General features: G+C 42.2%; 1 protein-coding gene across 14 annotated transcripts in view; it reads right to left on the reverse strand.

Annotated features, from left to right (window-relative positions):
• Positions 1 to 24,008, reverse strand: part of CNKSR2 (connector enhancer of kinase suppressor of Ras 2) — a 222,645-nt gene that overhangs the window by 158,642 nt on the left and 39,995 nt on the right. For all 14 annotated transcript variants that reach the window (XR_013232003.1, XR_013232005.1, XR_013232004.1 and 11 more), the window contains exons 3-4: positions 16,940 to 17,142; positions 10,947 to 11,034 (exon numbers count right to left, since the gene is read on the reverse strand). Coding sequence is in view for 11 of the 14 variants with exons in the window: in XM_077343051.1 (XP_077199166.1) it covers positions 10,947 to 11,034; positions 16,940 to 17,142 (291 nt within the window). In the remaining 3 variants the exon portion in view is untranslated. The remainder of the gene's footprint in view (positions 1 to 10,946; positions 11,035 to 16,939; positions 17,143 to 24,008) is intronic.

The raw sequence follows: 24,008 nt of genomic DNA on the forward strand, positions 1-24,008 counted from the left end.
AAGTCCTAACCACTACACCAAACTGGCAATACCTAACCACTACACCAAACACTAAGTTGAAAAAACAACCACTGATGAAAATACCTTTGGAAACGGTTTAAATGGTGTTATCTCCAAATTGAAGCTAAATATATGTGGCTTTTATTTGGGCTCAGCTATACCAGTAGCCTTTCAGAACAGAGCATTTGTAATCATCAATTTAGATAATACCTGATAAAAATAGTCAGGTATGCTTTCAGGTTTTTTTTGGGGGGAGGCTCGATTTAGTTGAATGCACATCCCTATTAATCATATTGCACTATGTAATCCACCCGGATTTCAGTGGAAAAAGTAGACAAAAGGTAGACCCTACACCTGTAGGGTCCCGTCTAACTCTACAACTCTGTAATTTCATGATTCTATACACAGCATAAATACAAAATAATTAAATGATAGCTCCAAAATTTAGATACAGGGCTTATTTTGTCAATATGTAGTTAGAGTTCAAGAACCATACTCACGCACACAGTGAAGCAGAATTCAAAATTCATGAAACAAATATAACATCTTTTTACATAAAGTCTTAAAACATAATTATACTTGCAAGAATCACTATGTACTAATGTCTACTTTTCCTAATTGTCTAGTATCCCAAACAATATTTATATGGGGAACATCTACTACTTTGCCTCTTTCCTTTGGGGTCCCTAAGGAATCAGAGTTGGGCCCTCATCTTTTTTCCCTATACATGTTGTCCGTCAGTGTCCTCAGCAAATTTCAAGGCTTTTATCACAGATTACATCTACTGATTCCCTGCGCCTCCTGTCCATCCCATTCTACCTCCAGTGAGTCTTGCAACTAAAATTACCTGTCAAATATGTTCCCTTGGATATCTTATTGTCCAAGGCTAAAGTCCATATTTTTCCTCTTTGCTTCCTCCTTTTCTCAGTTAAAAACATTACTGTTCACCTGGTATAAGAGCAAAGCTTTAACTTCATCTTTAAATAATGCTTCTCATATTCAGTAATGGTAACTTGATTTGACATTGGGGCACAGTAAAATTGTGGATTGCTTGCACTCTGATTAAAAATGTATGACCATATAAATCTAGATTTCCAGTAGCAAATTGATGTCTACTTTATAATGGAGTAAAATGCTGCAGAAAGCATCAATTGAAAATGATTGATGGCAATTTCATGCCTGCAACCCTAAGAAGTATTTTAGAGTGTGCTGGGGTAAGCCCTATTTAATAAAATGGGAATTACTTTTCAATAGGCCTACTCAGAATTGTTCACTAAGTTACAACAGTAGACAGATTAAGTCTGAGAATTACAATTATTTTAAATTGTAACCTTATTCTTTCTCCATCTCTCACTTCAGTAGATCCTAACGTATTTACAAGTATTCATGCATATCTTTGTAAACCCTGAGTTAGGCAGAAAAGTGGCATAGAAGCATTTTTTAATAAATAGAAGAAACAACTAAGAACAATTTATAGTATGAAGTTTCAAATGTTTTAGTGAGATGTATCCAGCTGTCGAATGAATTCAAAAAAGAGAGAAAACATGTTCAAACCACTCTGAGCTTCTTTTTATATATTTGTGAATTAAGCATACCAGTGAACTAAACTTTGGTATATGGCCTTGTCCTGACCTAGATGGCCCAGGCTGGCTCGATTTCATTAGATCTCAGAAGCTAAGCAGGCCCTGGTTGGGCCTTGAATGGGAGATCAGCAATGAAGTCCAGGGCTGCTACACAGAGGCAGGCAACGACAATCTACCTCTGAACACCTCTTGCCCTGAAAACCCTACAGAGTGGCCATAAATCAGCTGCAACTTGACATCACTTTATTTATTTTATTTATTTATTAGATTTTTATACCGCCCTTCCAGACGGCTCAGCTTTCCACCACTATATGATCTTGTATTTTATAAGGTATACCTTTCCAAGGTATGGGCAAAAATTATGGGGTTTTGAGGGAGAACAACCCCAGAGATAGTGGTCAAGTTCCCACTTTACCAGGAAAAGTCAAGTACCTTCACAGCCATACACAGCTAAGAAAAGAGCTGGAAAGATGTTATAACCTGAGAGTAATTTGATCTGAAGTTTTAAATGGTTACCAGAGGAGATAATAAAGCACTGCTACTGAATACTGGCTGCCTCAAATGCACAGGTCAGAAGTGTAGCAGAAAGGTATAGATCTCTAGCAGGAAAAGGATTCAGGCTCCAGTAAACATTAATTAAATGAACAGCCTGAATTCTTTCAGACATGCACATATATGCACACACTAGACAGCATCTTAGCATTTGGTGCTTACCTAGGAATACATATTAGCAATTTTAATGGGTATTAATCACTAATTCATTTGGCTAGGCAGCATATCATGCATGTGTGTTTTCGCAAATGAGTACCCAGCTTGCTGGGGAGTAAACATTACTGACTGGGGAAGGCACTGGCAAACACCTCTGTATTGAGTCTGCCATGAAAATGCTAGGGGGCGTCACCCCAAGGGTCAGACATGACCCAGTGCTTTATAGTAACCACAGAATTTAATGCCTCAGCCACTGAATTAAAGGATTATCCAGGTTAATCATATTCAATAAAAATCCATGCCTTAATGAGAAAATAGCATAAAATTGGTTATATAAAATCTTTTCATGAAATTGTTGGATTTATCAGCCTACAATCCAGCCACAAATATCTTAGATATCCCCGTGCAGTATTTATTAAAATACTTTTACTTCTTAGTATATCAAGATTTAAATGCAGGATAACTGAACAGACCTTCCTGTTTAAATTGAAATGCAGCTGCCCTGGTTTCAGCAATTTTAGATACAGGTTACCAAGACAACTAAACACTTCCAGTGAAAAATTAAGCATGTCAGTTACATAAATCTCTTAGAATGGACAGTGTTGAGTATCTTCGAAAAACAAAACAAATTTCAATACAAAGGGCAGAAGAGTGTATTATATTTTGGGATAGAATCAGGAAACTCCTGAAATGTGAAAAGTGTTTGAATACGCTAATATACCTCCTCCTCCTAAAAATTTAAAACACAGTGTAAGGGTACAGATTCTGTAAATCAGAATTTGTACTCATTAATTTTTATTTGGTAACTAACTGAATTATCATCAGATTACACAAGTGACATTCAGATGTCACACTGTTCTAGTTTAATGTGCAATGTGATGTATAAATGTTTGCCAGACACTTAACTCTTTTTACTACAAGAGCTGTAAATTCCAATTATTAAACACAATTAATAGCATAATAACTTAATTCCGAAATCCTGGCTTGTTCAATAACATAGCCTGAGGAAACACAGTTACTGCTGCAAAGTGGTGAAATACCCTGATGAAGTCTAGTCTATCTGGCAGCAGACAAGTCATGATTTCTTAGCAGACTCTAATTAGTTTTGATCATCTGCTGCAAGTAACCATAGTTAATCACAAAGCAGTCTAAACACAATGGTACTGCATTTGAGTGCAGAAGAATACCATCAGCTATGGATGTGCAATCAAATATTGCCAATCCAATCCAATAAAACGCCTAATATTTCAGGTATGAGTGAGTCAGCAATATCCAACACTGCTCCACAACATGATTCCCAATTTCATCAGTTCCACTCCTAACAATTTCAGAATCCAGGATCCTGTTGAGGAGACAGGATTGGCTAGGGTGAAGGGTGTGCTTCATATCTGATCAGCAATACCTTTAAAGTGCCATTGTTTTCTCTATGAAGACCACAGTGAGGGGTGGTATAAAATTAAATGAATAAAATGATTACAGTATTTGCTGGCGTATAAGACTACTTTCCCCCCCTGAAAAACATGCCTCCAAGTGGGGAGGGGGTCATCCTATACGCCGGGTGCACTTCAGTTGGGATAGACATAGCTGTCCATAGTGGTCCATAGTACTGTATTTTGAGTGGAAATGTTGGGGGGTCATCTTATACACCCAGTCGTCTTATACGCCGGCAAATACGGTAAGTCATATAATCTTATCTTTATCCATGGTTCCTCTATGTATTTGTGAAACAGTCTGGGGGGTGGGACGTGTCCGGCTTTCCAAGTTGGAATAGGGCCAATCAGGGTGCAGCCAGCAATGCTAGCTGTACCCTGATTGGGCCTGCACCCTGATTGGGCCTGCCCCTACAGCTCCCTCCCTTCCTCCCTGGATGCTAGCTATGTTCCTCTCAGACGGGCCAGAGACAGAGACACCCAGGGGCCTGCCAGACCTCTCAGACGGGCCAGAGACAGAGACACCCAGGGCCCTGCCAGACCTAACACAAGCCCTCATTCCCTCCTATCGCTCCTGCTGCGAGGGAGGCAGAGACACAGAGAGAGCTGCCCCAAGCTGCTGACAGAGACACAGAGAGAGATGCTCCTGCTGCAACAGAGGAAGACAGAGACAGAGAGCTGCCCCAAGCTGCACACCAGCCCTCCTTCCCTCCTACAAACCAGTCCTAATTACCTGCTCTGCCTTCTGCTGCGAGGCACACTGAGACACGCAGCGAGGGAGACACACATACACACACAGATCTGCACCTCCCGGTGTCCACTGGGTCCTAGCGCCCATTGCATTCCTGCTTGCAATGGGCTTTCTGGCTATTTAAAAATAATATGGCTATACTGTAATGCAGTCTTTCTCAACCTTTTGACCATGAAGGAAACCCTGAAATAATTTTTCAGGCTTCAAGGAGCCCAGAAGTTACGTCAGCTGGCCATACCTCCCTGCCAAACTCCCTTAATACTTTCTGCTTGATTCAGATATCTATAAACCTAGCCCTATTATACTGCCTATCAGATGGCTGGAATTATCTATGCAGCAAAATAGACGTCTGATATTTGTCCAAGTATAGAAGAATGGGATAATAGCTGTCTATGCAGCGGTGGTGAAATTAACATCACATTAGAAAAACAGCATTTTTAAAGTTTGAGGATAAATGGAAAGTTTATTATGAAATCAGGAGATAAATTCATATTGGGAAGTAATTTAGAATTTTAAACAGTATATATGTTTTTGTGTGTATGTATGTATGTATATATGTGTGTGTGTATGTATGTATGTGTGTGTGTGTGTGTATGTATGTATATATATATACACACACACACACACACACACACATACATATATACATACATACATACACACAAAAACATATATACTGTTTTAAATTCTAAATTACTATATATATATATATATATATATATATATAATATACTATTATTCAAATTCAGTTTGATCATTTATATTCAACCACTACTCTCATTTTTCTTTATAGTTGATATATCTATATAGCTACAGATATACGTACTGTTAAAGAAAAATGACAAAACAGAATTTGAATAATAGTTATATTTGATTTTAACTTGTTTTATTTCCTTAATATGCAATATCTGATGAGGTGTATAATACAGGATAAAAATAATAATAATAAAATAATAATATAGTGACAAAATGGATTGGTTATAATAACTCAAGTAAAGATTGCTGAAAAGATTATGAGGTGGAAGATGTTAGGGAGTGCCTCCCCTCACTTGTTTGTTCAATATATTATGTAGTGTAAAGCAATTTCTGAATAATTATATGTATAACTCCCTTTCTTTTTGTACCCCCATGTATTTCCAGTATACTTTTATTTCTCTTTTTAAAATATTTTACTTTAAAAAGAACTCTCAGGTGTATGCCATCAGGACCTGGAAGCTTACCAGTTTTTAATTTCCCCAGCAGATCTAGAAGTTTCTCTCTTGTTACCTCAATTTGACTCAGCTTTTCAGATTTCCTTCCTGAAAACAATGGCTGGGAGATGGATACATACTGCCCACTTTCCACAGTGAATACAGATGCAAAAAAAGTCATTGAGCTGCTCTGCCATCATCCTATTTTCTTTTAGCAATCTCTTTATTCCTTGGGCCTCTCAAGGCCCAATTGTTTCTCTGGTTTTGGTTTCCTGCTCGAAATACATTTAAAGAAAAGAAGAAATATTTAAAGAAATGACAACTAGCCAGGAAAGTTTATAATACTACATGTTAAGAAAGACAACTTTCAATCATACTGAACTAAGGTTGCCAAGAGTGAAATCCAAAATCTGGATTTTTCCACATATTTTCTATCTAAATTATCTCATGATCAAGCTGCAACATTAATTAAGCAGCAGATACTGGATAATCAATGTCGACTGGACCTGATTAAAGCTCCAACTTTTTTTGGCCCCAGTTAAAACTAGATATGTTCTGGCCCCTACTACTTATCTGTCTCAGCTAGTTATAAATAAACAAAGAAGGGTATTTACCCTTGCAAGATGCTCAGTCTTGCCCTCAGCCCTAGTAGAGGGTCACTATAAGAACATCCTCCTCACACTGTCTTTGTGGGAGTGGCCAAATTGAAACAAGAGAACATATACTATTCCACTGCCCTGCTTATGCAGACATTCATGGCAATTTGACTGAACCACTCATTAAAGTTTCCAGAACATCAGGATGTAGATCGAGCAAGAGGTTACTAAGTGACGAGACCCCCCCAAGTGACAATTCAGCTAAGATTTGTGCCGCTCCAAAGTAATATAGTTTTAAGTTTTATTTTATGTTTTAAATTGTATTACATTTATTGACTATATTGTTTTGGTCTCTTATGCTTCTGTCTATACATGACTTTGTCTGAATGACTGCACTAAAGCTTGAACTGAACTGAAGTAATAAAAGCAGTTGACTGGAGACCTCAACAGTCAGCACAATTACGAATGACTTTGTAATGTCATACTTAAAATCATTCTAATCTTAGCCACACACTTAACTGGGTTTTTCCTCTGCCTACATCAATTTTAGCCACTGATATCAAATAATGTGGTACGTTAAGATATTGGGGGGTGTAAATATAAATAATAAATGCTTGTAGAATCATACAGGAATTTATTGCAATTATCATATCATTTTCTTAATTAGTCATGAGAAAAAGAACTAAAGGTGAGAACACCTACACTATATGAAATCATAGAAACTTAAGCTATAGAAATGTTACCTAAAACTTCTAACAAGTAGGTAAAGATGCCCACACAGCTTTGTGGCTGTAATAACCTTTAATAAGCTCTATTAAGCACTATAACCTAAATAAATGCATCACTTAAAGCACAGAAAAAAACTACAGCAGATCTTAACTTTTGTACAAATGACATTAAACCATTCTAGATTCTTAAGTTATAAAAAGACCTCAACAGCATACACAATTTATTATATAACCTGCAAAAAGGTTTATGTTGCCAAGGAGACGGTTTTAGGACAAACAGTTCTATGCACAATGCTGATAGCAAAGAGGAAACCAATCAGATTCTGATACACGCTGCTTTTCAAGAATACAAAGCTCTTTCCCTTTCACGGAAGAAACAAGTGGTTTAGTGAAAAAGTAAAAACGGATAAACCTCACTCTAATGCAGGCTTTCTCAACCAGATTTTGTTCCTTGATGGCTCTGGAAGTGGTTCCTGAACAGGCAGGAGTTAATTAATCCTTATCCATTGTTGTTTCTCTATATATTTATGAAACAGCCTAGGGGGTGGGACGTGTCCGGCTGTACAAGTTGGAATAGGGCCAATCAGGGTGCAGCCAGCTTTGCCCTGCTTGGCCCTGCCCCTGCAGCTCCCACCCTCCATCCCTGGACCCTAGCTTCTTTGCTCTCAGATGCCTCAGTGCCTGGAGCCAGCAGCAGGTAAGGGGAGAGGTCCTGGGCAAAGTATTGTGGTGGAGGGCCTCCTAACGAGGGCCTCTTGGCCTTCTAGGCTGGGCCTGCTGACAAGGGCCTCCCGGCCTGCTGACTGCTTGTTAAGGACTGCTAAAGAGCTGACTAGCTGCTGCTAAAGAGATCTGTCCCGGCCCTGCTAACGAGCTGCCCAGCCCCCACCCACCCCACATGATCTGGCTGCGAGCTGCTGGCCAAGGCCCCCTTAAGCTGCCTGGTCAGAAGCCAGGGGAGGGGACCCTTTCAAGACCCATTCTTAGGAACGGGCTTTGAAGCTAGTAAAAATATATTTTGTCCATCATTCCCACATACAAATTATATGTTGTTGTTAGGTGCGAAGTCGTGTCTGCCCCCCGGAGTTTAGTTTTGGCTAAAACTTCCCATACCTGTGAGCCAAAGGCCAATAAAGCGGCTAACAGTTGCCTTCCCATTCCTTTCCCCACAACAGACACCCTGTGGGGTGGGTGAGGCTGAGAGAAAGCTGATATAACTGCTCAGGCAGAACAGTTTTATCAGTGCTGTGGCGAGCCCAAGGTCACCCAGCTGGTTGCATGAGTGGGAGACAGAATCGAACCTGGCATGCCAGATTAGAAGTCCTAACCACTACACCAAACTGGCAATACCTAACCACTACACCAAACACTAAGTTGAAAAAACAACCACTGATGAAAATACCTTTGGAAACGGTTTAAATGGTGTTATCTCCAAATTGAAGCTAAATATATGTGGCTTTTATTTGGGCTCAGCTATACCAGTAGCCTTTCAGAACAGAGCATTTGTAATCATCAATTTAGATAATACCTGATAAAAATAGTCAGGTATGCTTTCAGGTTTTTTTTGGGGGGAGGCTCGATTTAGTTGAATGCACATCCCTATTAATCATATTGCACTATGTAATCCACCCGGATTTCAGTGGAAAAAGTAGACAAAAGGTAGACCCTACACCTGTAGGGTCCCGTCTAACTCTACAACTCTGTAATTTCATGATTCTATACACAGCATAAATACAAAATAATTAAATGATAGCTCCAAAATTTAGATACAGGGCTTATTTTGTCAATATGTAGTTAGAGTTCAAGAACCATACTCACGCACACAGTGAAGCAGAATTCAAAATTCATGAAACAAATATAACATCTTTTTACATAAAGTCTTAAAACATAATTATACTTGCAAGAATCACTATGTACTAATGTCTACTTTTCCTAATTGTCTAGTATCCCAAACAATATTTATATGGGGAACATCTACTACTTTGCCTCTTTCCTTTGGGGTCCCTAAGGAATCAGAGTTGGGCCCTCATCTTTTTTCCCTATACATGTTGTCCGTCAGTGTCCTCAGCAAATTTCAAGGCTTTTATCACAGATTACATCTACTGATTCCCTGCGCCTCCTGTCCATCCCATTCTACCTCCAGTGAGTCTTGCAACTAAAATTACCTGTCAAATATGTTCCCTTGGATATCTTATTGTCCAAGGCTAAAGTCCATATTTTTCCTCTTTGCTTCCTCCTTTTCTCAGTTAAAAACATTACTGTTCACCTGGTATAAGAGCAAAGCTTTAACTTCATCTTTAAATAATGCTTCTCATATTCAGTAATGGTAACTTGATTTGACATTGGGGCACAGTAAAATTGTGGATTGCTTGCACTCTGATTAAAAATGTATGACCATATAAATCTAGATTTCCAGTAGCAAATTGATGTCTACTTTATAATGGAGTAAAATGCTGCAGAAAGCATCAATTGAAAATGATTGATGGCAATTTCATGCCTGCAACCCTAAGAAGTATTTTAGAGTGTGCTGGGGTAAGCCCTATTTAATAAAATGGGAATTACTTTTCAATAGGCCTACTCAGAATTGTTCACTAAGTTACAACAGTAGACAGATTAAGTCTGAGAATTACAATTATTTTAAATTGTAACCTTATTCTTTCTCCATCTCTCACTTCAGTAGATCCTAACGTATTTACAAGTATTCATGCATATCTTTGTAAACCCTGAGTTAGGCAGAAAAGTGGCATAGAAGCATTTTTTAATAAATAGAAGAAACAACTAAGAACAATTTATAGTATGAAGTTTCAAATGTTTTAGTGAGATGTATCCAGCTGTCGAATGAATTCAAAAAAGAGAGAAAACATGTTCAAACCACTCTGAGCTTCTTTTTATATATTTGTGAATTAAGCATACCAGTGAACTAAACTTTGGTATATGGCCTTGTCCTGACCTAGATGGCCCAGGCTGGCTCGATTTCATTAGATCTCAGAAGCTAAGCAGGCCCTGGTTGGGCCTTGAATGGGAGATCAGCAATGAAGTCCAGGGCTGCTACACAGAGGCAGGCAACGACAATCTACCTCTGAACACCTCTTGCCCTGAAAACCCTACAGAGTGGCCATAAATCAGCTGCAACTTGACATCACTTTATTTATTTTATTTATTTATTAGATTTTTATACCGCCCTTCCAGACGGCTCAGCTTTCCACCACTATATGATCTTGTATTTTATAATTGACTCATAATTTAGCTCTCTGCCATAATTTCTTTCTTTTTACCTCCTCCTGTTAGGAAACAAAACATGATTGCATATGTTTACTTGAGACAGGAAAGGATTTCACTGTTTCCACCTCAGACATTCTGTTCTGGGGAGCATTCTTTCACAGCAGTAAGAAGAAGAGGCTATGGCACTGGTAGTGAGGAGTAAACAAACAGCTCCAGAGAACAGAAAATGCTCCAGAGCTGAGAGTCTGAGGTGGAAGTTTTCCCTTCCCAAGCTAGTTGCCATCCACATCGAGCAACCAGTAGAAAAACATTTAGTTCCCACACAGGAGAAGGAAGAATCAGTAAGAAGCAATGAGGTGGCCAATCTATGAAGAACAGGATTTGCAAGCTTTCAGTTCACTGGCATGCTACAGTAACATATCCTGATGCATTAAATGTGTTAAAAACATGCATTGTACTAAAAGAATATGTAATAGTAAGGACTGAGAAAACTGAAGATTATGGAAAAGAATGCACCAATAGAAAATAAAAGGCAATTCCTTACCATCACTCAAAATTGAAGAAAAGTAAAATAATTTTACAAAATAAGAATTTGCAAGACATCTCATTGGCTAAATATATGCCTCAAGGATCTCTCACATTAGTAAGCAGAATACAATGCAATAACTAAAATAACTGGGGCTCTTTAAATATACCAGGTATTTGTAATTGAAGTATTTACACATGGTATTTGCATACCTGCTGTACAATTGTTGTTAATTCAAGACAGAGCTGTATGATATTATTTCTTGTAACAGAATAATCTGTTACAGCAGCAAAAGGTGATCTGCAATAAAAGAGGGAAAAACTATGTTAAACATTTTATTACAGCACTACATATACACACACAACTTTAACAGCTTATGAGAGAAACAAATATGACACAGATATATAAAATACAATGTACTGCATACAACTGCAATATTAGATGATTCCAATAGTAATTTCTGATAAAATGTGGATACTCTTGCTCAGGATGCAGGAATCTTTTGTCTTAGCACTTTTCCCTTGAGACAGATTCTCTATTTTGTACCAGTCTGGGTTTTTTGAGAACAGCAAACCCATAGGGTTTAACAGTACTTACCACAAAATAAATGTGCATAAAAGAAGACAAGACTCCCTCTTGAATTATGACTATAACTATATACTCACTCAATTCTGAGCAAGCAAACAAAGGCTCAAGCAACAAATATTTCTTATTTAAAAATTTGTTACAAATTTACAAACGCGCACGCGCGTTTGCGCTGGGGCTGCCACGTGTGCACGGGGCCCCGGGCCGTCCTGTCCCACCACTCCGGAGCAGCGGTCCGCAGCAGCCGGAAGGTTGCGGACCACTGCAGTAAACTATGACAGGGTGTTGCAGGTAAGTATAATCTCCAAAAAACTTCTTCACTAGTGAAGGACAGAGGACAAGAAAGGGATGATGCATAAACAGAATCTCTCTTTTTCCACCTGCAAAATTCCACCTGTGGTGATTTCTACCTGTATACCTGCAAGCTATCCTATCATATGTTTAAGTCCAGAGAGTGCCACCATGACTTTTTAGTATGCCTGCTGGCAAGCTGAGTACAGAACATGGTCATGTTCTCCTGGGGAGGCTAGGGTTGGGCAACATTCTAAAACCTTCCCTGGCTTTGTATAGTTTTGTACAGTTTTGATCTGTGCACTATTACGGCACATCACTCAGCCGAGTAAGGTCTTCTGGTCAGTGTGAGCTGGGAGGTGGGATGGCTCATCAGAACTCCTCTAAATCCAGGTCTCTGACCATGTTCATTACTTCATGTGAAAGAGTCTGATAATTTGCTCCAGTCCAGAGCCATCCCTTCCTACTCATTCCACTGCCAAGGTGTTTACAGGGCATGGGCTCCAAAATCCAAGGTGACTGCAGTAAGATACCAACACACAAATGGGCAATCCTTCCGAGTTTGTTGTTGGCAGAGGGTTCGAACTGGAGCCATTCCTCTTAACGATGGCAGACTATTCCTGCTTGTAAAAAAACAATGAGGCAAGAAATGGGAACTAAATATCTCTTTACAGAGGGAAAGTTGGCCTGGAGAGATGCAGCCACCCATAACTCTGTATGTGGTTCTTGAGCCCTGTCCCTATTTGTGAAAGCTATTTCATACATACAAGTTCTCACACTGACAGTAATAGCATGATCATATGTACATGACCTTGCTTGCTATATCTGCATGAATAGTATCTAATCTGTTTCAGGCACTCAGCTGCCTTTTAATACTGACCACATTTTACAGTCATCACAACCAAGTCCACAGTATGAAGATGTTTGACACTGCCTGCCAGTAAGAAAAGATCCGAAACTTACTCAGAAATGCTACTGAAATCTTACAAAATTTATCTTTATATAGAACTCAAAATCAATTGAATGTCCGTTAGAACATCTTTGTGTCAAATTTCACACAGATAAACTTCTTCCTTTAGAGCTATTTATATTATTATAATAAAAAATATAATGATGAGCATGGTTGTACAAACCCTCTCAGAAAAAACCCTTCTCCCATGGCTGGTGGTCCGGATGATTCCTGCCACCAAGATGGGTGTAGAAATGCAGCCAGGATGCACCACACCCCCAAATGATGGGCCCGAAGGTTGCAGAGTAAAACCACCCCCCTGCATAATTGTTGGAACGTGCAGGGAATGTGAAGGGGGATAGAAGCCTCATCTCCCCCACCTAGATCCCCCCGTCCTCTATCAAGGTGGATGATCCCACTGCCACACATCTTAATGCCCCCAGCATCCCATGAATCACAGAGGAACCTGCTGTCACTGCATCATGAAATGTTCCTGTCCCAAGGCCCTGGAACCAACGCAGCATAGACTGACAATTGGGGCTTCACTGCCACAGCCTGCCCTGACCCATCACTTTTCCCCCACTGGCATCCTTATTCGGTGCCATGGTCGCTTGCCCCTCTCTCCCCTGCCAAATTGGCCAGTGAGAGGCTTAGTTGTTTGTTTAAAAAGAAAACAAACAAACAAACATTGCCCCACAGCGTGTCTAGCATCCCCTTTCCCTCAAAAAGTAAAATAAAATACAATCACTGGGCTTCCCTGATGTCACAAGGCAGGTGGGCCAGGAAAACGGCTCCTCCCACCAAGCAACACCAAGCGACATGCCCTGAAGGGAAAAAGAGGCCGAGCAATGTCAGGTCATCCGTTTAACTGACACCTAACTCAGCCACACCCCCTGTTGCCATGCCAACACACACATTGCCCAGATAATGCCACGGCTGGCAGTTCTTGCCTACCAGCCAGGTCCCTGTTGGCGTTCCTCCCCATTCGGCCCATTTCAGCTCTGTATGACTACCACTGCCAGTAAATTCAATCCTTATAGCTGTCTACATTTTAAAACATTCCAGTTTGTCATCCTGACACTTTTAAAACACTGTACTAAATACACACACAGGAAAAGTTTGGGAGGAAAAGGACTCATTCCAGTTTCATCTTGTCAGGGCAGAAGAATCCTACACTTCTAATAAATCTAATAAAGAAAACGGTATCTGGCCTTAGATTGTACTCCTATATAATGAGTTCATGGTCTGTAAATATGTAGTTCATGCACAAACGAATGCTGAATTGTTACAAGCTTAGGGAACAGAATAGCAAGAACAAAGCAGAACGTGTCCATCTCCTATTCTTCACATCAAAATGTAGTTGCAGCCACAGGAGGACTGCTATTCAGGCAGAGAGGAGTCATTCTTTGTGAAGTAAGCAGAAACACCAGCAACAGCTCAGTCAGCCATCTATCTAGCCAAGCAGAAGCCATGCTAGAACAGTGGCCAGTGCAAAAGCCTCTATTGCCCTTCACAGTCCCTCATTTGTCAAAAGATTTAATTAGAATTCATTTATTAGGCTTATATTTCCTTAGCTCTCACTGAATTTCAATGCCCCCAGGGCTTCTTCAGGACCAAAGCTCACAACTGGTCATGGACAACCATTAGAGGAGGGAGCTGCACTTTTGTATCTTTGGAGGAAATGGTTTGCCTACAACTTCCACAAAGACAAGACTGACAGTGACTATGGTTGCTACCCTCTGGACCACTGTTAAATAAGAAGACAGGCAGGAAATGGTAGGGGCAGATGGGCCCGGTGCAGTGGTTCTCAACCTTCCTAATGCTGCGACCCTTTAATACAGTTCCTCATGTTGTGGTGACGTCCAACCATAAAATTATGCAACTGCTCTTTCACAGAAATTAAACTGAAACAGACCAATGGCGTGAAGATCCATTGTTCATGATTGTATATAAATTGTGCTTTTTTCGGGATTTCTCAGTTCATTTCTGCCTCTTGTCCCACCATGCCGATCTTGCTATTTTCCGCTGCTCAAGACAGACACTTTATCTTGATCTATCCTGCAAGGCTGTTGTGTGGATGGTGCCCTCCCCCCCCCCCCCGGCCAAGCTGCCTGCCCTGCCCTGCCATGAGCCCTGTGAAAAGGTCATTCGACCCCAAAGGGGTCCCAGCGCCAAGGTTGAGAACCACTGGCCTGGTGGTAGAATGTCCCATTTGCCCTAATGGGCCAGTGTTCCCTGATCATTTCAGTGAAATCTGTCTTTCTAGTTTACAGCTCTCAGGTGTTCAAGTGGGGGAGAGGTAAAATAGCACTGCAAAAGACAATGCAGAAAGACTAAAATGGATCAGAAATATAAGCCTATCTTTAATCCGCTCCTGCGGAGCAGATTATATAAAGGAGTAAGGGCTGTTGGGGAGGAGTTAGGGCGGGCTCTGTGCGGGATAAAAACTCTGAGGAGCGAATCAGGAGCCTGATTCTCTCCTCACAGTGCCAATCCAGGGCCAAGTCGCCAATTGGGAGGTGCACAAAGCGTCCCTACCCGCCACCCAAGCCCTTCCCCACCCCGAGCGTCCATTCCCACCCGACCCACACTGCAGCCTTCCCACCCCGACCTAGAAGGAGCGTCCCGGCCTGCCGACGCCCGCGCCCTTCCCACTCCCAAACCCCCACTTACACGCTCCCACTTCCCCGCCTGGCCCCGGGATTCCCCGCTGCCGCCGCCACACCAAGAAGACGCTTCGCCGCTTCCACAAGACTTCGCCGCCGCCAACGAGAATTCAAAGGACACAAGATGGCGGCCATTACTCAGCCAACGCCACGGAGCACTCCTCGCACAGCGCCCTGCCGACGCCTCCCGCGGCCACCCCAAAATGGCGGTGCTGCATGTGCCGCCGCTGAGGAGCTGCCGCTGCTGGACCACCGCCCTTGACCATTCCAAGGAGACAAGATCGCTGCCATGACTCGGCCAACGCTGCAGAGCTGCTCCTCGCCCACCGCCCCGCAGACGCCTCCCGCTGCCGCCCCAAAATGGCGCCACTGCACGAAGCGCCACTGTGGAGCCGCTGCTGCTGGACCAACATGCCAAGCCTTTGGAGCCCGCACTGACCAGCCTGCCCTCCTGCTGCCCACCTACGCTCCTGCACGCCACTGCATGTCCGGGACCCGGTGATTCTCCAGGATGGGGAGCGGGCCCCCAGCCCGACAGCCGCCACCCCTCCAAGCCAGGGCCCATCCAACAGCCTCCCGTGGCAACGTTATCCCCCAGCTAGCGCCTGCTGTATTTAACCCACAGCGGGCTTAATTCCTAGTTTTTAATTATGTTATACATGAATGCCATACTGTAAAGAAGCCTATATTTAATTTGCTACCTGAAATATATTCTCTTCATAGAATAAAGCAAATTCAGAATGGCAAACCTTCTTGATCCTTACATTCTTTTCACACAAATGCTGTTAAAAAAAAAAAGATTTGCTTTTCCTGATGAACTCCCAAAATAAGGGAAATCTCATAGGAAATCAATAGGCTGACATATGGGAAGGGTAGGAAATCATAGTGTTCTTAAATGGAGTAGACCAACACAAAATGGACTAAACGTGTTTCAACCCTGAGGGGTCTTTCCTCAGTGGTCAAATAATTGTGAGGAATGCACTCATGTATAACTTCAAAGGGCTTGCTGGGTGGCAAAGAAAAATCCTGAAAAAAATAAATTTTCACAACATGTTAGAATGAGCATATATTTGAAAAGCATCAAATGTAAAATATATATTTATTTTATATATTTATTTATATAAACATGGTGGTAACTTACTGTTAGATGCTGCTCCAACTAGTCCATCTAGTATCTGATTTACAGCCCACCCTCTAAAATATGCAATTCCAGAGGCCACTACTCTGTGCCAGAGAACACACTTTCAAGACTTTTGAGGAAAAGGGACTTGTTTTTGATGTACCACCTGGACTCTTTCATACATGAACTTAATGAGGATATGGACTCTAAGTTTGCATTTTAAATGGAGTGGATGACTACATTTTAAACTGTCTATTAAGTAGTTTAACACAGTGCTTTATCTCTGTTCTTTACACACACACACACACTCCTTTATTAGATTTCAATACAAACCCCTAGAAAATTGCTGACGCAATACCAGTCGTTTTGCATCAGCCTAGCAGGTAGGCACCTAACAGTAAGTTAACACCATGTTTATATAAATTAAATATATAAAATAAAAAATATATATTACACTAGAGGCAAAGCCCATTTTATTCAGGAATACAACGGGCACTAGTGCTTGGGGGTGGGAAGAGGAAGGTGAAGGGTGTCCAGTCTGTGTGCATATTCATAACTAAACTGGTTCCCAGTGAAACATATGAAAAAATTTACCTGTCCAGCCAAGCTAGGAGGCTTTTTGCAGCTCCAATCAGATCCACCACTGAAGTAAGGAAGTCATTCGGTAATTTTCTGCTGGTCCTACCATCATAATGACCACTCCTCCTCCTGCCTGTGATAAAGTTCTGAAGATTTTTGGCAGATGCATTTAGCTTGTGAGAAAGTGTTTTTAGGTTTTCGGTTTCCAGTCCGTAGTTCTGAACACAAGATAAAACAAAGAAAGAAATTAACTCTCTTTGATAGAAAGTACCAGAAAAGTAACAAGTAACAATTCTTGGTAATTAACAGTTCTAACAGAAATACACCTGGAGAATACTGCAATTTTATCTCCAAAATATACCTACACAGAGGCCAAAGCAGATTTCTGTGATATCTGAATAAGATTTATATACAAGTGTGAATGGCACTGTTGTCTCACCATGCTGCTTTGGAAGGGGAAAGGTTTGGCACCTGACTGGGTAACCTTTAAGGGTTCACCCAAAGTCTGGCCAGCTGATGCATAAGCTGGGAGGGGGGCAGGCAATCATGGGAAACACTAGCTTCTTAGGTGTCAGCCTAGCTTAACAGCCATGGATGAATCTGGATCCTTCAGTGTGGGGAGTTATATAGCTAAAGACAGCACAGCACAGCACAGGTGTAAGTTTATTTATTTTGTAAATATGACCTGTAATGTCTTCCACTTCAGTCTGATTGCTGACATAGTTATCAGAGCTGGGAAGTATGTCATACTTAATGGTAATAGTGCTGTATTTTTCAGGGAGTCAGACTTAAAAACAATAACTAAGGTAAAGGTAAAGTTATCCTCTGTGCAAGCACCGAGTCATGTCTGACTCTTGGGGTGACACCCTCTAACGTTTTCTTGGCAGACTCAATACAGGGTGGTTTTGCCATTTCCTTCCCCAGTCATTACTGAAAAAATTACTAGACAGGTTAAATAATATATTGTTTCCTATTCCTTCTCCCTTCAAACCCCAACTACCCCCCCCCCTTTTGTCTGTTGGTTGACTATTAAACCCTTCAAAAAATTTTCACTGCAGCATTCCATTCATGTTTTAAAAAATCTCACTGGTCTATGATGAATGGGAAGAAAGGCAGGTACAATATTCTCCTGTCCATCATAGACCTGTTTATAACCAATACGTTCATGCTGCCCAATTTCAGTTGTCTGATTCTTACCTCGCCTGATGTCTTGTACAACTTTGAGAATAACGAGGTAGTTCAGAGCACACAAAACATATTGAGTCTAGAGTTGGCCCTTCTCTGAAGTGAATGTGACAAGTTTTGCAGGCTACAAAACTCCATGTACAGACAAAAACTTAGCATGGTACAGAAATCTTTGGGATATGCCTGTCAAGTGAATAACATATGTCCAGCTGGTGAATACAGGGGGCCTTGGGTGGTCCCTTAACTGACAGCTTCTTGCTAGTGAAGGAGGGTAACTGGAGGAATCAGCTGAAGGTGAAGAAGATATTTTCTCCTTCCCAGCTACCCTCTATCCCTTCTTGCCTCCTCCTTCTTCCCGTCTCCCTAGTATCCACCTCACAGCCTGCTGTTTGCACACGGCATGTGCTCAGGAAGATTTGGTGTATTTGTTGTGGGATGTACTTAAACAAAGGACAGGACTGGCCAATGAGAGGGCCACTGGATATAATGGGAGCTACAAATGCCAACGGACTTGCATTGGCTCCGTTGCAATACTTTACAGCACAATAAAACCACAGTGAAAATGCAAAATGGATTCTGAATGAAGGTCCTGAGCTCAGCTAGACTACTCTGGGAATGAAATGTTGACCCACAGAGTGGAAGGATGTCCCCTGGGAGTAACGTGAATCTTCTGAGACTGGAATGACTGCTCCCAGAATAGAATGACAGCATTTAGGAGTAGCATAAGTGTTCTGGGGACTGGAATGACAGGTCCAAGGGGAGAATTAATATCAATGTTCTGTACCTATAATCACAAACTTTACAGTAGAATTAAATACTTTATACTGATTTACACTAAAATACTTCTATTACACCTAGGGGCTTGTCATTCTACTCTGGCCGTTGTAATTCCAGTTGCAGAACTGCTACTCACAAGAGCCATCATTCTACTTTGAGACCCGCATATTTAGTCTGTGCTCGTAAAGACCAGGAGTTCAGATATCTCTGTCTGTACATTTGATAGTATAAAGGTGAAACAATGAGATGACTTGGTGCTATACAGGATAGACTGAGATTACCTGATATATTGTACTTCTAGAATTCTAATACTTCAGAGTACACTCCAAGGTAATTTTAAATTGCAGATATATGATGAAATTCTGATTAAATTAATTTTTAAAATAAAATTCAAAATCTGAGACTTTTGGTCTTAATATACGGGGCAGTTTCTGCTCTTATTTCTCAGGGTTTCTTTTTACCTAACAAGGAAAAAAGTGGGATAGAAATACTCAGAAAAATAAATATGCTTGCAACAACAACACAGATTGGGGCACTGCCAAGTTCTGAAAAATGACTTTTTGATATAAGAATCCCCTAAATTACAAACAATTCACTTTTTTAAAGGCAGGTAAGTGAGACTGTCAAATTTATTATAATGCGTTTAAAATGCCAGTGCTTTGGAGGGATGCTATCACCAACTGACCTGTAACATCATCTTACTGAATTCCAGGTCCCCTATTTGGATAATAACTGGGGACAGCAATGAAAGGAAAGATGTCCTGTATATTATTGGGGCTCCCCAGAATTCCAGAAAAATATATTATCTGACTTGCTTGACCATCTGAGCAAATAAAAAAATAGAATTACTTCAATCTGAGTCCCTCAGAATCCTGCTTCTGCCTATTCCAGGATGCTGGAGCCCTAGCACTCCCACGTCCAGCTGCCGTTGTGCCCCTTCGGGCACTGGTCCGCCGGGCCCAACATCCCTGTGAGGGGCTGGATGTAACCCTCCCTCTGGTTCCCCCCAGGCTGCCTCCCCTTGCCACGGCCTGCTGCTCTGCCCAGGCCTGTCCCGCCCCTCCCAGACTGTGAGGTGGGAATTGATGCCTGCCCCGCCCTAGAGGTGCTATCCCGGCATTGGGCCCGGCCTCCCGGCATGAGGGCCTCCTCCTGCCCATCCACAGCATTATGCGGCCTAGAAGCAGCCCGTACGCTGCTGCTCCCCCCCCCCCCGGATTGCCACCTCTCTGCCATCCCTGCCTAATAAGGCAAATGACCCTGTATAATCTGTGCATTTTTTCACTTAGTATTCAAGCAATCATGGAACTATGACTGAAATCAGAACTTCTGGTTTTTACTAGGTAAATGTTAAAAGGCCAATGTCAAAAAAAAAAGAAAGAAAAAAGAAAGGTTTGGAGCAATAAAGTATAGTATTCATTTACAAAGTACAAAGGATGGCAATATTTGGAACAAAGCAAATATACATTTCTGATGCAAAGCAACCAGGCAGCACCGATAATACATAACATTTGCAGAAGCAATTAACTGAGAGCTGCTGCTACTGCTTATATCCTAGAAGCAGAAGATAAACATCCAAACTGGATATGAGGAACATAGTCTTGTTTTTGAATACAACTTTTATTTTTGATCTAATAAACAGTGGCTGCATTCAGGTAGCATTGACCCATTTCACTGTTTATATGACAACAAACTTAACTGGTGCTTTTGACCCCTAATTTTTAATCCCGATTTAGACGTCACAACAAACTGCAGCTCCTTTAGGCTCAATCCAACCATGACTCGGTCATCTTAAAATAGATGGAAATAGCTCTGAAGAGTACTTTGAATTATAAACTGACAAAACTACGGCAGTCTAAAATACAGATTGAAAACTATTTAAGAATTTAGTCTATTATTCAATATCTTACATTGCTGCCTAGTCTGCAGCAGCCAACACCAAGAATATCCACTTAGTGAGAGCCACCACAGCTACACAGCTCAAGCTGGAACTAGTCAATGCAGAAGACATTGAGAGTGAGGCAAGCACGTCTGAGGAGGAGATAGAAGAGCTCAGACAAGAAACATCTGGCCACTGCACCATGATTATGCAACCTGCTAGTTTGTGCACTAGTTGTGGCAGGCCACATCCACAGAAGACTTGCCATTTCTGGGATGCAAAATGTCGGCTATGTGGCAAGTTCAACCACATTGCCCGCACTTGTCAGTCCAAAACATCACTCCATAATGACCATGGTGAATACTACCAAAACCCTCATCAAATGCGGCACCAACAACAACAAAAACCCACCAATTTCAGAGCACAGAGCAACACCATGCTTCACCGGTCATCATATCCCTGGCTCCACAGCCAACTCCATCCACCAACAGGAACCTTCAGTAATCATTCAGTCTACCAGGGCCACGCAGAAAGAGATCCCAATCACCGTGAAAATCGAAGGATTCCCAAGCAGTATGGAAGTGGACTCCGGATCTGCCCTTTCTATAATTTTTCAAGAGACCCTAGGCAAGCTCCACTTAACCAAACTGCCTCACTTGCAGCCCTTGGATCTAACACTGACTGACTTTCAGGGGAACCAACTTCCCGTCATGAGTGTTTCGGGTCCATGTTTCGGGTCCATGTTTCAGGTCCAATGCAAGATCTCAGACAAGCAACTGCAGCTAGTCATTGTAGAGGATCACCATACCAATCTGCCAAGCCTGGAATGGTTCGCCCTGCTGGGCATCACCATCTCTGGAGTCTACTGCTTGCAACTATCCCCCTTGGACACTGTCTGCACACAGTTTGCATCTGTGATTGATGGTAGGCTGGGGTGCTACACCGGTCCATCAATCTCTTTTGATCTCAAGTCGTCTGTCAAGCCCGTGTGGCTTAAGGCTCGCCAAATACCTTTCACTCTCAAACCAGGGATTGACACCAAGCTCGGACATCTGATCGTCCAAGGTGTACCTATGGGAAACCCCCACTGTCACTCCATTCAAGGCAAACTGCAGCATCCTCATTTGTTCCAACTATAAACGCACCATCAACAATGCACTCCAACAGCATGCCTACTCTGTTCCCATAATCAGCCATCTGCTGGCATCACTCTCTGGGGGCAAGATATTCACCAAGCTCAAACTCTCCCAGGCATACCAACAATTTCTGATCAATGCCACCTTCACCAATGCCCAGAACGTTATAACACATCAAGGAGTTTTTCATGTCAACCGCTTGAGGCTTAGAGTCAGCATCACTCCCATGATTTTCAAAAACATAATGGAAAATCGGCTACTAGATCTCCTGGGAGTCATGCCCTATTTTGATGATGTTTTTATTTTGGGGGCTTGCTAGGACAAACTCGCCACCTGTCTCCATGCGGTACAGTCCTGGTTCCATGCAGCTGACTTCCGAATCAAGAAGGAGAAATGCCATCTGGAGGTGAAATCAGTCAAGTTCCTCGGGTTTCTTGTGGATGCCTCCGAGATTCACCCAACTCCATCAAAGATCCAAGCTATTCAACAAGCTCCAGCGCCAATATCCAGAGCAAAGCTCCAGGAGTTCTTAGGGCTCCTTAATTTCTACCAAGCCTTTCTACCTTGCCTATGTGACTGACCGCTTGCGTTGCCTGTTAGATAAGCGTACGCAGAGGATTAAGGAGAACCCAGCTGCTTTCAACAACAAGCACCTGCTATCATTCTGGAACATTTCTATGAGCAACTTTCATTGACTTTAGCTTGCGAAGCATCACCCTATGGTATCACCACTGCTTGAGCCAATGGCTTCCTCGGGGGAGGGAAGAGCCAGTTGCCTTCCATTTCAGGACTCTTTCAGCTCGAGAGCACAACTATGCTGAAATTGACAAGGAGGCCTTGGCAATTATGGCTGGGTTGAAAAAATTTAATGACTTTGATTTTGGTCTCCCTTTTGTTATCTATTCAGACCACAAGACTCTATCCCACCGAATTCTGCGGTGGTCTATTTTCCTAAATGGTTATCAATATTCCTTGCAACACTGCCCCAACAATGCCATATATCATGCTCATGCCCTTAGCTGTCTCCTGCTGGCAGAGGTTGGTGCTGATTCTTTGCCGGCACAACACATCCTTCTCATCAAGGACTTATCAGAACCTACCCTTCATACCTCCGACATTGCCTCAGCCTCCTTCAGGACACTCTGGTTTCTAACAATGGGGCCCAATGTGTGTCCAAAAAATTCCAGGCATTTGTCTCCAGCCAGCTCATCCGGCACATCACCTCAGCAGCATTCCACCCCTCTACCAATGGGCAAGCTGAACAAATGGTGCAAACTACGAAAGATGCACTAAGGCAGATCGTACATGGGAACTAGCACCAACGCCTCACTGAGTTCTTATTTCACCAGCACATTATCCCCTTCTACCACAGGGAGAAGCCCAGCAGAACTACTGATGGGCCGTCACCTATCTTCGATACTAGACCAGCTGAATCTGGGCCTAATTTCAACTCAAACTCCCAGCTGGGAAAACCGTGAGATTTCGTGATCCTCCGCCAGCAGATCCACAGTCCATATTCAGCACCATGCTGGTGGACCCTGCTGGATACTGGCACGGTCATACACAGCACCGGACAAGTCTCATACATGGTGCAGACCTCTGGCGGCAACATGCTGCGCAGCCACATAAACCAAATGCGGGAACATCTTCCTGCCATCATGGACAGTTCACCACAACCTGTTGGCTCATCCCCCCCAATGATCCAGATTATGGCAGCCTGGAGGAACAAGCACCAGACAGCGAGGTTGAACCGGCAGCTGCAGTAACAGCGAGGTCAAACTGGCAGCTGCAGTAACCTCCCTGCCCACCTCACTGCCACCGTCAGTACAGACCCAGCCATCCATGGCAACAACCACACTGCCTTCAGCCTAGGCACCAGAGACACCAGCGTCAAAACCTGCACCAATGGCTTTGGAAGGTAAACGTTCCTGAAGGCAGCAGAATGCGCCCAAGTACCTTGAGGACTTTGTTTATAACCTGGTGGGTGCTTATCTCAGGGGTGTTATGTATGTGGACAGTCCATGCTACATGCAAATGATGGCTTGAAGGCTAACCAACAGCAAACGGAACCAAACACTATGGACCAATCTGGGCCTCCGGTTAAGGG

Source organism: Paroedura picta, chromosome 6 (genome assembly GCF_049243985.1).
Source record: "Paroedura picta isolate Pp20150507F chromosome 6, Ppicta_v3.0, whole genome shotgun sequence".
Taxonomy (NCBI): Eukaryota; Metazoa; Chordata; class Lepidosauria; order Squamata; family Gekkonidae; genus Paroedura; species Paroedura picta.